Source organism: Lepidochelys kempii, chromosome 11 (assembly GCF_965140285.1).
Source record: "Lepidochelys kempii isolate rLepKem1 chromosome 11, rLepKem1.hap1, whole genome shotgun sequence".
Lineage (NCBI taxonomy): Eukaryota > Metazoa > Chordata > Testudines > Cheloniidae > Lepidochelys > Lepidochelys kempii.
The window spans coordinates 9,667,275-9,683,535 of record NC_136390.1 but is presented as its reverse complement, the minus strand read 5'-3'; the positions used below and the strand labels follow the sequence as shown (position 1 = coordinate 9,683,535).

Sequence of the window (16,261 nt, the reverse complement as noted above, 5' to 3'; positions counted from 1 at the left end):
TGCTGCTTCCTACACCCTATCCACTCACCAAGACAAGCATTTGGAACGAAGAATGCAGCCCATACTTAGCCTATAACGATCTTACGAGGAGAGAGAGAGGCTACCCAGTGTTCCCCTTCCTGCTGCCTAGACACCTGCAGGCCCAGGGGAGGATTACTAGTTATCTAGCCCCAGGAGCACCACATTGGAAAGATCCCGCCTGAAGAGACAGAGAATGTTGGTGGGATGGGTGTGGTCAGAGAGGGAGTTGAACTTCTGCTGTTTGCAGAGTCCTTGAGAGGAAGCATGGTCTAGTGGTTAGGGTGCTACCCTAAAAATCAGGAGACCTGGCTTAAACTCCCCACTCCCCCAGGCTTACTGTGTAATCTTAGGCAAGTGACAGTCTCTGAACCTCAGTTTCCCAGCTATAAAATGGCAGTAATATCATCACTTCCCTATCTCATATGAGAATAAATACATTAAAGATTGTGAGGCACTCAGGTACCGCAACAACAGAGGCCATACAAAGTACTGAAGACAGAACCTTGGTGTTCAAGTCCCCACACAACAGAATCCCAAATACATATTCTGGGTAGGTTCTATATATTCACAGCTTAATCCTCACTCCTCCTTGATCTGTGGAGGAGGTGGCCGATCCAGTTTCCCAGCTAGCGCACCGGAATTGAATATTAATCACACAATTTTAAAGTAGCAGGCTGAATTTGTATTAAAAACTCCTCAGGCCGGACTTCAGGATGAAAAGCGGTGACATTAACAAACATCAGGCAAGACACAGAATTACCAGATGGACACGAAGTCAAAGAACAGCTTTTATTGGTCAGGATAACAAAGAAACTTGTTTCTCCCAATGATTTTTTTAAAACAAGCTTTAACAGCTAACTGCAAAACTTTTACAAACTAAAAGATTCACTGGAATTTCAACAACTGCTTGTAATTTTGCTTGTTTATATTCAACAAGTGGTATTTTTATCCTTTGGAAACAGTCCTTGTCCTAGACAAATTATATTTAAAGAAGAAAAACTAGGACATTACACAAAATGGTAAAAAAAGGTTATGTAAAAATCAAATGTTTTCCTTTAGGAATGTGTGATGTGTGAATTTGGATGTTGACATAATGAAAAAACAGGTTGTTTGGGTATAAAAATCTCATATGCAAACTAGACCAGAAGTTATTTTTTCCCTTTTATTAAGATACAAACATTTTTACTATATGAAACTAACTACCTGGGAATTTAAAAAAAAAAAAGCCACAGAATGTTTGGCCTATTCAGGAACTAAGTACTTAGAACCCAAAAGATGCCTGCACTTTATGAGGTGTTCCTTAGCACGTAAGTACTAGGAAGTCTGGATGGTCAGAAAAGCAATCATGTAGAGTGCTCAAAATAAAACGATTCACTTTAAAATTCAACATTGTTTACTCACAGTAACGAACAATGCCAACAAGCGAAAGCAGACATTTCTGAGAAACAGCTGGCCTGTCTTTCTGGTAACAAAAATCTTGTCATTTAAAAAATAATATTGAGATGCCTGGACACGATATGCCAAAGTTATATGGAAAAGACTGATTCCCAGTGATATGTCTACATGAGCTGCTTTGCCTAATTTTGCAGTTTAGTGTTTTTGATATCCTGTCACCAGTAAATAAGATCAGGGCAATAAACTGCTATATAAATCTTTGCTGCTCAAGTTACTAAAGTGGGTGAAAATTACAAAAAAAAAAAAAAATTGTCAATGAAGATCAGTGTTTTTTTAAGAAAGGAACTGAATAGCTACACACTGTCTCTCAAAACGCCATGTCATATTTGCAGTAAGCTGCATCCCACGCCCACACCATTGAGGATGTGTGGGCACAGAAAGCTGAAGCACGTCACTGCCAGAACAATACAGCAGTGGAGCTGGAGTGACTCCACAGAACTAAGCGGGAATTTCAGCTGCAGGAAGTTCTTGACAGCTGTTGCTATGGTACACAGAACAGTGATGTGTGTTTATGACAGAGTAACTCCACTGGAAACAGGAAGCCTGGTGCCCTTCCCTAGACATGATTTTACAAAACGTTTTGCGTTCTAACACCCATACTACACATTTGGTAAGAAAATAGAGAGCACTTTTCAGCTTGTGGTTCTTCTAAACTAGAGCAGGAGGGCTTTGCTAACACACCTCCCTCATTGGCAATCTGAGGTAATCCATGATGCTGCTAGAACAGCAGCTTCTATTTCTCTCCCCCAGCATCACTCGCTGCCTCCTTACTGAGTCCTCGGATTGACAAGTCATAAACCACTTCCTCAATTTTCTTGACGTCATACTTCAAGCCGTCGTAGCGTTTCCTCAAGGAGTCATTTTTCAGATTGAGGAGACGGAAGCCAGAATCCAGCTCATTAATGAAGGTGGAGATGCGAAGAGGACGAGAATAGTCACCTGCTGTGACACTGTTCACTGCCAGCCTAGACTGCAGGGAAACAAGTCAGATGGTGTGGAAGAAGGTTAACTACACATGCAACTGCCAAGTCAGATCTCTCAAGATCCTTCTGAGGACAGAGGTCACCTACCTCAATCTGTTTCTACAGCCAAACATGCTTTTCCTGTCAGTTTACTGTATGAAAAAGCCTCAGCATGGTAATCAGACTAGTTATACTCATCATATAGAATGGTTTCTTGTTTAACGAGAATCCTTGTTTTCAATCAAGGCACTGATTTGAATCTGGACAGGATTAAATTGAAGTAGACACTTAGTTCTTCCCTTCCTGAGGTTCAGTCCTAGTTACTACAGTAGCATTTCATAGTGGTTGGAAAGTTAACTAAGAGTTCAACACCAGGGCATTATGCAATATAACTTCTACTCTTCCCAAATGTAGGGTCTGGAAAACAAGCTACTGGCCATTCATTTTTGGTTGGTTTCAGACCAGCTATCAATTTGTGTAAATATCTTTTACTTACCAACTCACTGGCAAGAGTCAGAATCCCAGAGAGGTAGTCTTCAATGTCCAGGTGAAAACCTCTCTCTCGATCAGCCTCAACTAAGGTGAAAAACAGAGTTGCAATCTGAATCAATATCATACCTAAACACAAGCAGCAAGTTAGAAATGTTTTTATTTCAAGTCAGCTACAGAAGACATTTCAAACATAAGAAATCCAGTGGCAATATAGAAGTCAGTTGTTTCCCCATATAGAACGTAATTACTGCTCCTCTTCAGCCTTTTGACTTGGTCAGATGTTAAACCAACATGGGAACATGTTCTCTACCTACGAGACAAAACCTTACACTTGAACCAACAGGATCACAGAAGTACAACAGTTTTCTGTTTAAAACTTTTAGTCCGCCTGAATTTTTTTAAAAACATCCTCTGCTCTGTGCAGAGTTATAGTTCCAAAACATTAACTACGCTAACTTCTTATTTAACATTTAAAACAAAAGTAGTGGGAGGGAAAAAACAGGCAAATTTAATTTCACATGGTTTTGTCAAGTATCCTTAGGAGTAAACAATTACTTTCCTAAACTACGACATTAAGCGAAAAAGTCTCTATTTTCCAGATTAAATTTTTTGTAGTCTGGTTTGCATCTTTATAAAGATACATTTCTGCTGGTGTTTAATCTGTTCATTCCATAGGAAATTAAATCTAACTCCGCAAATCACTAAATTTAAGAACTTTACAACTTTATCCAGTTTAATTAACATTAACTTACTTCCAAGTATTTCTGTAACAGCTTCTCGAGTCACTAATGTTTCTGTCTCTAAGTAGACAACAAATGCTGCCAGAAACACCAAGCGCTGTAGCACAAACCTCCAGTGTTCATGAAATCTATATTGAAACACACAATCAGTTGAAAAAATTCATTCAACACATTTTTACAACTTGCTTTAGTAAGGACTGAAAGTATTAAATATCTAGTCTACCTTATAGTAGGTGTGCTGCATATTTACTTTCTGCCCTGCACTTCAGCTGGACACGCTGCCAAGACTGACAGAACTGAAGTTTCACAGCTTCCCATCCAAAAGTTATATTTTGATACAAACAATGGCTTCCTTGACAATGAAAAGACTTCCACCCCACAAATATGGGTTTACTGTGTCACTCTGAGCTTGTGGGCTTGGCAATCTGAACAACTCAAGGTGCTCAGTGCGGGATGATCAACAGACGTGTACGAAATGCAAGGTAACCTATCGGAGGGTTCACCTCTTCTCTCCAATCCTTTGTAATGGCTAACCTCATGTGAACTGGCAATGGATTTAACTGACAAGATTCCTGCTCTCTGAAGTACTCTTGTCAGAAGTCCTCTACTGGCAGGGAAAGCAAACAAGGGCCAAAGAGGACTGCCTCATTTTGGAATAATTCCCAATATCAGATGTACGTTTCATGGCGGATTTGGGGCTTAGTTCTGTTGCATTTCTGAAAACTAACAACTAACTGAAGTGAATGGAGGTGTGAGTGCTCAATACCTCTGAAAAATCAGGCCCTTAATTAGAGCTACTCAAAACAAAGCCAAATTATTTTTGTTAGGAAGTCTTCAAAAAAACAGAGAATGAAAATTTTCAACAAACGATTCTAGTAACGGGGGGAAATGTTTTTTGAAAGCTGAACAATTTTACCAAAAAGTTTGGTCAAAGAGCCATTTTTGATTCATGAAAAAAGTGTCAACCAATGCTACCCATAATTTGTACGGTAGAAAAAAGTGTTGGGGCCTACACACCTTCACAGTATCCTTTTAACTTAAAGTGTGTAATAACCATTTAGAATATCAAAACCTTGTCATCTTACACACCTGTAGTACTGATCAGCTGGAAACTTGGTCTTCAGAGATGCTAGCTGTGTTTTGACTGCACCAAAGTGTTCTCGGGCCTTGAGACACTTCTTTGGTACTGAAAAAAAGAAACAGTGCAACATTTAGGAAGCGTCTAGACTAAATTTTGCAAAAGAATCCTGTAACTGTACGTAGCGCTATCTAATCTTCTCCAAACAGCACACTCATGTTTACACATCAGTGCAACAAACAGGCTACGTGACTTCAACAAGGTCACACCAGGAGTCAGTGGCAAAGCAATGAAGAGAACCCAGGATGTCTGGCTCTCAGACCTGAACTCCAACCACTAGTCCACAGTTCCAAGTTACATGAAAATAGTCACTCCATAATTATTTAGGAATCACTGGTCATCAATAAGGCTCAGTCACATCACAGAGCCAGATCAGCAATAGCATGCATATGAATTGACTATTCAACGATGGGAGATACTATTCTTTCTGTTCCAAATCCAATAACTCACTACTCAATAAAAAGAAATATTATTACAATGGATAATAGCTGGGGTTGGATCTATGTTTTCCAGCAGCCCTTTCTGTTTTACATACATTTGAATGAATTATGTTTCAAACCATCATTACCTATACAATTGTGAGTGGTAATCAGCGGGATTTTAAGCCCCTACTTAGAAAAGTAAGGTTTCAGGCTCATTTATATACTAACCCCACTGCCACCTAGAGTTTGTAGATATGAAGTACACCTTAACAGAAAACCATACAGCAATGTTTTGTTTTGCTACAACCAATGTAACAGTCTTATTTCTTGTACATACAGAATTATACATGTGCATAAGAATTTGTAGACAGATTGAAGACACTGGTTCAGATTTTCAAATGCTTCTTGGGGCCAGAGCCACAATACTCCCACTGAAGTTAATGGTTAAAATCCCTTCTTCACCTTTGAAAAACCTCAATCTATATGCTTTCAAATTGTTCAAATCCAAGTCTTTTGTATGCCACCCTTTCTATGGCTGCCCAAAGTCCAGTACTCTATGTGCAGGCATGTTGAATTCTGAGGAGTTTTAAGTCACGACAGAGACCTGAAAATGCTGTGGCTTCTTACAGCACCTGAGGGAGGCAGGGATGAATTATGCCCACTTTCCAATGAGAAAAGATGCACAGACAGCTTTAAGGCCACCAACCAGCCGTGCAGGAGAGCTGAGAGATGAATCCAATTCTCCAAATCCCAGGCTAATGCCTGAGCTACTAAGCCAAGCTCACCCGGTATGAATAGCTATGGTATGGCAGTACCCGTACTTGGAGTGCAACTGAAGTTCTTTAGCCATAGCAGTCCCACAGCACATGCAGTACCATGCCTGCCAGAGCACAAGAGCATCAGTGCCTTTTACCTCAGCTCTATAAATTCTGGTGAGAGACCAATGCAGGGAGAACAGCATTTATTGCTGGATGAGATCTCATTGTTTGTGAGTATAAATTTATGGGGAATGTGTCAGCCTTTAGGTTGATATCCACCACAGCAGGCCCTCAAGTGCTCTGAAATACACTCAGTTCACCAAGTTATGATCAATGCATAAGTCAATTTCCCTTAAAAACCAATAGTTTTTAAACCTATAGGGGCAGTTCTATGGCCCATAAGTAGGTGAGTCACAGAGTTGCCTCTTATTGACTTTGGGGACTCCTGAGGTTTGGAACCCTGACATTTGGGGAGGAAACATCCAAACAAGGTTTCCTATTTTACACATACCATTAACTAAACAAAAAATAAATTACAAGAAAGTGGGGTAATATCAAATCAGTTATGAGGCTGATTAAATCATATCAAATAAACCAATAATTACTTATAAAGTCTACATAATAAAAAAATCAGGGAAGACAGCAGTCTTGTTTAGCTATCAGTCCCCCAAATAAAAGGACATCATCAGTCTCTGTGCTAATCAATATATTTAGGTTCCAGCCAAACAGCTGATACAAGGAGGGTCAAATCACTGCCAGGTTAAAGCTAATGTTGAGACTACAGCTCTGATATCAATTAAGGTAATCTGCACAAATAAATTGGTGGTTAGATGATAGCCAATTTATTCTTACCCACCAAAACAGGGGTTACCAGGAAGCATTCCAATGCAATTCAAGATGACACAGCTTGTTGTATTTAATGTTCAAACAGCATCTTGGGGGAAGATATGATCTTTCATGATTCATAGATTATAAACCCAGAATGAACCATTTTGATCATCTAGTCAGACCTCCTGTATAACACAGGCCATAGGACTTTCCTGAATTAGTTCCTGTTCAAACTAGAGCAGATCTTTTACAAAAAGACATCCAATCTTGATTTTAAAATGTACGTTGATGGAAAATCCAACACATCCCTTGTCAAGTTGTTAGCCACCCTTGCTGTTAAAGCTTTGCCTCTTATTTCTAGTCTGAGTATCTGGAGCTTCAATGTCCAGCTACTGGATCTTGCTATATGTTTGACTACTAAACTGAAGAGCCCTCCATCACCAAATGTTTGTTCCCCATGTAAGTACTCAGATTAAGGGGTCACAGGATCACAATCTTCTTACATAAGATAAACACACAGAGCTCCACTATAAGACGACTTGTTTTCCAATCCTTTAATCATTCTCATAGCTCTTCTCTGAACTCTCTCAAATGTATCAATATCCTTCTAGAACTGTAGACACCAGAACTGGACACAGTATTCTAGAAGCAGAAGCACCAGTGCCAAATATAGGCTATAACCTCTCTATTCGTACTAGACATTCCTATTTATGCATCCAAGGATGACATTAGCCCTTCGGCCACAGCATCACACTGGGAGCTCACGTTCAGCTGATGATCCACCATGACCGCAAAGTTGCCACTGTTTTCCAGGATGGAATCCCACATCTGTAGAAATGGCCTGTGTTCTTTGTTCCTAGATGAATGCCTTTACATTTGGCCATACTGAAATGCATGTTTGCTACTGCCCAGTTCATCAAGCAATTCAGTGACCTTTATGAGTGACCTGTCCACTCATTAATTTACCACTCCCCCAATGTCTGGGTCATCAACAAACTTTCAGTAATCATTTTATATTTTCTTCCAGGTCATTGACAAAAATTTTAAATAATCTAGTGACAAGAACCAATCCGTGAGACCCCATTAGAAACACACTAGCTCAATGATGACTGTCTGTTTGACTCTTATCATTTAGCCAGTATTTATTCCATTTAATATGTGCCATGTTGATTTTGTATCATTCCAGTCTCTTAATCAAAATGTCATGCAATACCAAATTAAATGCTTTACAGAAGTCTATGTATATTGCATCAACACTATTACTTCTATCAGCTAAGCTTGTAATCACATCAAAAGAAATATCAAGTTAGTTTGATAGGTTCTGTTTTCCATAAACCCATATTGCTTGGCATTAATATTAACCCTCTTTAATTCTTGATTAATCAAGTCCCATGTAAGCTGTCCCATTATTTTGCCCAGGATTGATGTCAGACTGACAGCCCTGTAATTATCTGTACAACTCCTAACCCAGAAAATATATGCTTAGACAGCAAGGTTGTTTAACCTAGGGCTGTTTTAAATACTACAAGGAACTATTCTACAGGCATTGTTCTATACTAATTTCACAAATACATTCTGTGGGTTCTAGTCCTCCTGCCCCCACCTCTCTGCAGGATTTAAGAAGTGCAAGAATGCTGAGATAGAGGTGTCCCTCTATCAATAAAGGCTGGGAAACAAGAGCGTGGTTGTCGCAACTCTCGTGGTTTATTCAGCTTCAGTACATGGTTGAAAAGATTAGCCGATGGTCTTATTGTTCCAGTATTTAATATCAACGGGCTTTCTGGATGGGTAGAGGCTACCTGTATGTAATTGTCACATGTTACTGCATTTAGTAGCCTGCCAGGAGGGTGGAGGAAGCACAGGCCTCCTTCTCAGGCATTATGCATTGCATGGCCAGAGGCAAGCGATCAGTCCCAGCATCAGCCCTGACAGGCAAACAAGCCAGAAGCAAGGCTTCTTCCTCTCATTCCGTTTTGATAGCGGTCTGGCTGGTTCCTCCTGCTTGGAAATCCTCTCAAGAGCTTCCTGATGAATCAGAATGGGGCCCTCCTCTTATTGTGGTCACTGAATCACCAAATTGGGTCCAATTAGGTCACTTCTATGCAAATGAAAAGCTGCTGCATTCCAGTAACTTCAGGCTGGGAAAGTCACAGATTCAAAGGCCACAAGGGACCACTATAATCTTCTAGTCCAGTGGTTCTCAACCAGGGGTACACGTACCTCTGGAGGCATACGTACCAACTCTGTGGGTGCTCCAGGGCTGGAGCAACCACTGAAAAAAAAGTTAGTGGGTGCTTAGCACCCACCGGTGGCCAACTCCCTCCCATATCCCCCAGCGTCTCCTGTTCACTGGCGGCCCCGCTGATCAACTCCTCCCTCTCCCTCCCAGCACCTCCTGCCCGCTGTGATTAGCTGTCCCGGGTTTTTCTTTGCTGTGTAGGCATACCCTTAGTCTCCTCTCATAAAGTAGGTTCTCCATTCCTCTGATCATCTTAGTAGCACTTCTCTGCATTTGTTCCAGTTTGAATTCATCTCTTTCTTACACACAGAAGACCAGAATTGCACACACTATTCCAGATGAGGTCTCACCAGTGCTTTGTATAATGGTAATAATATTTCCCTATCTCTACTGGAAAATTCATGGATCCAAATATATACCTGGTCAGTCAGCAGGTCCGTAGTAGTTTGGAGACATTTGAGGTCATAGGTTAGCTCACAAGCATTATCTCAACCATCCTAAAATCCCTGACTCAAAATAAAAAGCAAAAAGTTGGACTTGAAATCATAGGAAAGCACATATCACATTCGCTTATGTAAGGAAGTGAAACAGCAAGTAGGTGAACCTACCTCATGTAAGACAGTAAGGGCCAAAGTGTATCTAATGGATCACGTCTAGTACTGCACAAGCAAAACATAAGCAATATAAACGTTGACCTAATTTATGTGATTGATAAAACCTTTGAATAACCCTTCTGGGAAGGAGGAGGAGTAAACAGAGCCTTCTTGTCTTACTAAACATCCTGTTCAGTTTTTGGAATATCCCTGACTTGCGTAAAGGACAAAAAGGAGGCCTGCCAAATGTGATCAAGAAAAACAAAGGAAGTTCATGTCTTAAATAAAATTAATAGCTTTGATTTAAGCCTCTGTTTACATACAGTTTTTGTTTATGTACATGCAGCGAATCCACTGACCTGTCACCCCCAATTGGTCACTGGGGTGTGGCATTCTGTACCTATGCTGAAATAAACCTGTTCCTTGAATATGAACTAGGAATTAGCGGTGGTTTTGTCTACTACAGCACGTACTGGTTGTCTGCTTTGCTAGGTTTGTACGGTAACCTGGGGCCTGGCTGGTGATCCTGAAATATCAGCCATGCTCAGAAAGAGGAACAGTTTGTGTTTTACAGATAGATGTTTGTAACGTCCTCTTCATATTTTAGTGCTCAGCTTTGAGCAGCTTTTTTTTTGGGGGGGGGGGGAGGGGAAGAGGCACTCAAGGCTAGACAAACTCTGTCAGAGTCAAGTCTTTTCCTTTTTTTTAATTTTTTTAAGTCACAATTTTGGGGTTCAGTTCTTATATGCTGGCCTATCTGCATCACATGTTGGTCTATCAGCCCAGGGTTACAGTGGGCAGGGTATGAGGGTCTGCATGTGCCAGCTCTGGGGCCTAATTCACAATCCAGAAAATGAAAGTATAGCTAGATAATACATCTTGAATCTGAAAAGGTTAATGTTTTCCTCCCTGGGGAGCCCTCTAGTACAATGGGCCAAAAAGTGGACGACAGTGGGAAGCCTAGAGGGTTGGGGAAGGGAAGGAGGAGAATGGTGTTGCTTGACAGTGGATGGCAGCTTTTCTACTTCACATGGCTATGGGAGTCCCATACCTAGGTAGTGGCTGCATTTCCCATAGCACAAACTCCCAGAAATCAGCAGCATTAGAGTGCCCACATGGATCTGGAGAAGGACAGAGAAATCCCATAAGGAGATTGAGACCTTACACCATAAGCGTATTGCCCAGCTGTAAACCAGGATCTCTCAACCAGGTAGTTGTGAAAGCAGACACTGAGGGGATCATCATAAGGCGTTGAAAATTTTACAATTTAAACCAAAGAAAAAATTTCCAGAATTGCTTCATGTTGGTCAAAATCTTCCACGTTTGTGAGATCAAATGTAGCAGCTGTATTGAACAATTCTCTTATGTTTATTATAAACATAAAAGGGTTGAAGATTTTTTACTTCAAATAAGGGAGTGCGCACCTAAAAAGGTAGAAGCACTGCTGTCAATCAAGGTCCATGGCCATCAAATTAAGCTGCCCATGAATTCTCAGACCAGCACCCCCTACAATCATAAAGCTATCTTTTGCCTTAACAGGAGAGAACAGGGGACAAGGAGTCTAGGTCATGTAACTTCATTACCAAGAAAACTTGGCCCTTCAGCAGCTATAAACTGGGAGGAATAAAGGGAAAAGAGAATCAAATGGTGAAGTAAGTCTCCTAGACTAAGGCCAGGTCTATACCTAAAACTTAGGTTGACCTAGCTAAATTGCTCCTGTGAAAAATTTTACACCCTGAACACTGTAGTTAGGTCAACTTAACCCCCAGCATGGCTGTGTCTAGATCAACAGAAGGATTCTTCCATCGATCTAGCTTATGCTTCTTGGAGAAAGGGATTACTTAACATTGATGGAAATACCCTTTCTGTTGCTGTAAAGAAAGCCTACACAGCTGCAGCACCACGGCTGTGCTGCTGTGGGGTAGGCGTACCTTAAAGAGGAAACGGGGTAGAGAACAAAGCAGGGGAAGTCTACACAGGTGGAGCGAGGAGGAGAATGAGGGATAGAGCATGGAGAGTCACTAGCCCTCTGACATATCATGACAAAGTATTTGTTCCAAGCCACCCTGCCTCATGTTATTAAGTCCTGCACCAAATCCAAAACTTTTGGTTCAGTTAGAGCAGATTTTTAGAGCAGATTTCTGCACTTCAAGCTGGAAGGTATAGCTATTAGCCAGGATGGGCAGAGATGGTGTCCCTAGCCTCTGTTTGCCAGAAGCTGGGAATGGGCGACAGGGGATGGATCACTTGACGATTACCCATTCTGTTCATTCCCTTGGGGGCACCTGGCACTGGCCACTGTCAGAAGACAGGATACTGGGTTAGAAGGACCTTTGGTCTGACCCTGTATGGCCCCTCTTAGGCCTGGTCTACACGGGGAAGGGGGGGGGGGACGACGCAGAAATCAATCTAAGTTACGCAACTTCAACTATGTGAATGACGTAGCTGAAGTCGACCTAGTTAGATCGACTTACCGTGGTGTCTTCACTGTGGCGAGTTGACTGCTGCCGCTCCCCCGTCGACTCTGCCTGTGCCTCTCACAGAGCTGGAGTATAGGAGTCAACGGGAGAGTGCTCGGGGGTCCATTTATCATGTCTAGACTAGATGCGATAAATCGATCCCCGCTGGATTGATCACTCCCCGCCAATCCCCTGGGTAGTGAAGACGTACCCTTATATTCTTAAGGGATAATAAGGCAGAAGGGACCTGCAAGGTCTAAAGGGGAGTGCTTGTGTTGCCCATGGCTAGTGGACTTGGGGAGCTTACCCACAGTAAGCACATGCTTCCTTATGCTAAGGGCAGGTGGAAGCGAAGTGCCCCATAACCCCTGGGAAGTGTGACAGTAGGTCTCAGATTCCGTTCTCAGCAACAGTGGTAGGGGAATTCAGTTTTCCTCAGGTTCCCCCCCAGCAGCTTTTGCTTTGTTTCAGATGTGGGGGGTCTTGCTGAAAAGAAATTGCTCAACTAACAACAGACAGGTTGAGAGTATAGCCAAGGAGAGTTAGCGTGTTTCACAAAAGATTGTATGTAAGTGTTTGATAGCTGTCAAGGTTCCTCCCCCACTCTGAACTCTAGGGTACAGATGTGGGGACCTGCATGAAAACCTCCTAAGCTTACTTTTACCAGCTTAGGTTAAAATTTCCCCATGGTACAAATTAATTTTATCTTTTGTCCTTGGAATAACCATTGCCACCACCAAACTCTAACTGGGTTTACTGGGAAACGTAGTTTGGACACGTCTTTCCCCCCCAAAATCCTCCCAACCCTTGCACCCCACTTCCTGGGAAAGGTTTGGTAAAAATCCTCACCAATTTGCATAGGTGACCACAGACCCAAACCCTTGGATCTGAGAACAATGAAAAAGCATTCAGTTTTCTTACAAGAAGACTTTTAATAGAAATAGAAGTAAATAGGAGTAAAGGAATCACCCCTGTAAAATCAGGATGGTAGGTATGTTACAGGGTAATTAGATTCAAAACATAGAGAATCCCTCTAGGCAAAACCTTAAGTTACAAAAAAGACACACAGACAGAAATAGTCATTCTATTCAGCACAATTCTTTTCTCAGCCATTTAAAGAAATCATAATCTAACGCATACCTAGCTAGATTACTTACTGTTAAGGAAAAGTTAGCACGTGACTCCATTTTGGTTTGGGGCCCACCATTGTTTACATGCCAGCACATCATACACCAGGAGGAGTAATCCTTAAATACTGAATCCCTGTGAAAATCCTCCTCCTTGTCTCCAGCCTGCCTTGACTCCCAGTATCTGGTTTTTGTCAGTCTCTAACTCCCTGTCTCTTGGCCTTGATGTGAGGCCTCCCATCCTGATAATTAAAGTTACTGATGCATGGCTTTAGAACCATGCTGTGTAATTAACATACTGGTATAGCATGAGGAATGCACCAAGCAGGGATAGGTGGTAGATAAGACAAGGGTTTGTTTATTGGCTAAGGTTTCCGATGCACAAGGGCAACATGCTTTGCTAAAAGGTATATAACCTTTGTATAATCTGCATTCAGGGTCCCCTCCTGGCTAGCCTGGGGGGTACCACACTTGAGCGTAATAAATTTAGTGGTTTTTGGGAACTCTGCAGTTGTGGACTTTATTTCTGTGCCTCAGCCTAGATTCGAACTGTGCGTGTCCTACCAGGTGTAATTCGCAGCACTTGTGTGCGTGTCCTACCAGGTGTAATTCGCAGCACTTGTGTGCGTGTCCTACCAGGTGTAATTCGCAGCATTACTAAAAGTTCTAAGACTCCATTCCTGTTCTATCCCCGGCAAAGGAGCATACCGACAGACACACAGACCCTTTGTTTCTCTCCCTCCTCCCAGCTTTTGAAAGTATCTTGTCTCCTCACTGGTCATTTTGGTCAGGTGCCAGCGAGGTTACCTTTAGCTTCTTAACCCTTTACAGGCGAGAGGATTTTTCCTCTGGCCAGGAGGGATTTTAAAGGGGTTTACCCTTCCCTTTATATTTATGGCAATAGCATCCCTAGAACGTAAGCGCTTTGAGGCAGACGCGGTCTTCCCGCTGTGACAACACTGCCCTGTGCATTATCCCCACCAAAGACAAGTGACTTACTGTCCTGAAATCCAGCTCCCTGGTGAACCCCCTGCAGCAGCGTTAAGATCTCCCGAGCCGTCTGTTCCAGGGTCTGAACCACTTTCCTGATCTCCTGCAAGCCGACGGCAACACGTCAGGACATGAGATGGAAAAAGAAACTCCCGCCCAGAGCCCCCCAGGCCGGCCCGCCCGCCCCGGAGCCCTGATCCCTGTAACCACGTGCGACGGTGGCCCGCCCCGGCCCATCCCCGACCCCAGCGCCCAGGTAACGCCGCGCCGGCCGGGCCCCGACCTCTCGGATGTCCTGGTCGGCGGTGAGGACCCCCTGCAGGGTGATGAACATCTCGCTGACCGACATGGTGCGCTGCCAGGCCGGGCACGCAGGGAGCCGCCGCCCCGCGGCTAGGACGCTCCCAGCGCTGCCTCCCGCTCCCAGCCGGGGCCGCAACCGCTGCTCAGGGCCCTTCCAACGCTCAGGGCGCAGGCTCCCCAGGCGCGCGCGCGGCAAAGAGGCTCCGGGGTCCTTCCACTGCCGCGGCGCAGAGCTGCTGCCCCTCCGAGTGCCGGGCTCGCTACCATCGCCTCGGAAGCCTTCCGCGCCGCCGCCGCCCAGCGGGCTTCTACATTCCGCGCCGCGACCCCTTCTGCTCCGCCAGGGCTTCCACAGCCCGAGCACAAGGTGCCCTAATCGCTGCCTGGGCCGCCGCCGCCGCCCAGGGGTCCTTCCACGCCCTCCCGCAGCCCTTCGCGGCCGAAGCGCGCGCAGCCGGCTGCCCGTCTAGGGGTCTTTCTAGACTCCTGGCGCAGAGCGGACTCATCCACTCCCTGACCCACACAGACCCCGGGGGAACGATAGTTGGCTGCAGAGCGAGTACAGCCTGCCGGGGGCCGCTTGAGCCTTTTCGGACAGGCCGTGGGGTGGCCCCCCCCCCTCCCGGGCCAGTGTGCGCAGGCGCAGTGCGCTCCTCTCTGCCCGTTCCCTGTTTCTTAACTGTGGGGGTGCCTCCGTCTCCCGCCCCGGCGGCGGCCGCGCTCTCCCCGCAGGGCCCCCAGCGATCACTGGAGGAGCGGGGCCCGGGGGGCGGCTGCAGGGAGGGGCGCTGTTTGCTCTGGCCCCTGCCCCGTTGGGTTCCCCGGCTCTGCGGGACAGACTGTGATCACCGACCATGGCCTCGACGGGCTGACAGCTCCCCCCCCCCGCCCTCCCGGCCGCCGCTCTGGGGTGGGCAAAACTCGGCCGCGGGGAGCAGGGGTCTGTTATCGACAAGCAGCGGGAGAGCCGCCCAGTCGGGTGACTTGACAGCAAGTGTGTAAAATCTCCATCTCGGGCTGTTCTCCCGCAGCAGAAGCGTTTCATTTCACCGCCGCCCCATGCAGAACCCAGGTTGTCTTTAATCAGCCCCCAGCGTTTCATTCCGAACCCCCCCTGCCCCAACACTTCGTGCATACACCCCCTTTTTTTGGAAGCTTGTGGGATGTGTCATCACCATCTCCCCTATGGTGGGAGGGGGGAGCAATAGCTCTTCACCCACTCCTCCAGCTTTGGGGAGGACAGTAGCTCACGGGGTCTCTCTTCAGCCCCACTCCAAAGCTTCAGGGGACAGCAGCTCACAGAGACTATTCATGCTTGGGGAGGACAGCCGTTCATTTCTTAACTCCCCTCACTTGGTTTGGGGGCCTGGGACACAAAAATCAATGGGGGTGGCTTACAAGTCTCTCACCCCCTCTATCAGGTTGACTGGAGGCAGCAGCCTCACTGGATCTCTCTTCACCCCCCACTAGGCTGGGCAGGGGCAGAAAGAGCATGCGGTCTCTCTTCATTTCTTTCCACTCACAGTTGGGAGGGCAGCAGTTTATGGGTACTCTACATATCCACTCAGAATTTAGGGAACAGCACAGGACCTGCTCACATATATTCTATCAAAACTCAAACAACCTAAATCACTATTATACTGAACAAATTATTAATTATTATTTATATTACCATAGCACCTAAGAGCTCTAGTCATGGACCAGGACCACATTGTACCAGGTGTTGTACAAACA

The 16,261-nt window shown here is 44.6% G+C and overlaps 1 protein-coding gene across 2 annotated transcripts; it reads right to left on the bottom strand.

Moving 5' to 3' along the window:
- Positions 1–796: 796 nt before the first annotated feature.
- On the bottom strand, positions 797–15,137 carry TSN (translin). 2 transcript variants are annotated; one of them, XR_012154190.2, is made up of 7 exons: positions 14,508–15,137; positions 14,234–14,327; positions 4,760–4,856; positions 3,683–3,798; positions 2,935–3,014; positions 2,547–2,698; positions 2,363–2,446 (listed from the first exon to the last, which is right to left on the bottom strand). XR_012154190.2 is itself a non-coding variant. In XM_073305073.2 (6 exons), the coding sequence occupies exons 1-6, from the start codon at positions 14,571–14,573 to the stop codon at positions 2,210–2,212; spliced, it is 690 nt and encodes a 229-aa protein (XP_073161174.1). In that variant the 5' UTR covers positions 14,574–15,133; the 3' UTR covers positions 797–2,209. The 2 variants fall into 2 exon arrangements, 1 of the variants encoding a protein (XP_073161174.1); XM_073305073.2 differs by lacking the exon at positions 2,547–2,698 and having other exon boundaries at positions 797–2,446; positions 14,508–15,133.
- Positions 15,138–16,261: the final 1,124 nt, after the last annotated feature.

Bases quoted from the DNA above. Each gene is read 5' to 3' on its own strand.
- TSN (XM_073305073.2), bottom strand. From the start codon at position 14,573: ATGTCGGTCAGCGAGATGTTCATCACCCTGCAGGGGGTCCTCACCGCC. The intron at 3,799-4,759 runs GTGTGTAAGATG...GTTTCAATATAG, and splicing joins CCAGCTGATCAGTACTACAG to ATTTCATGAACACTGGAGGT. The intron at 3,015-3,682 runs GTAAGTTAATGT...TTTTCACCTTAG, and splicing joins TGTTACAGAAATACTTGGAA to TTGAGGCTGATCGAGAGAGA.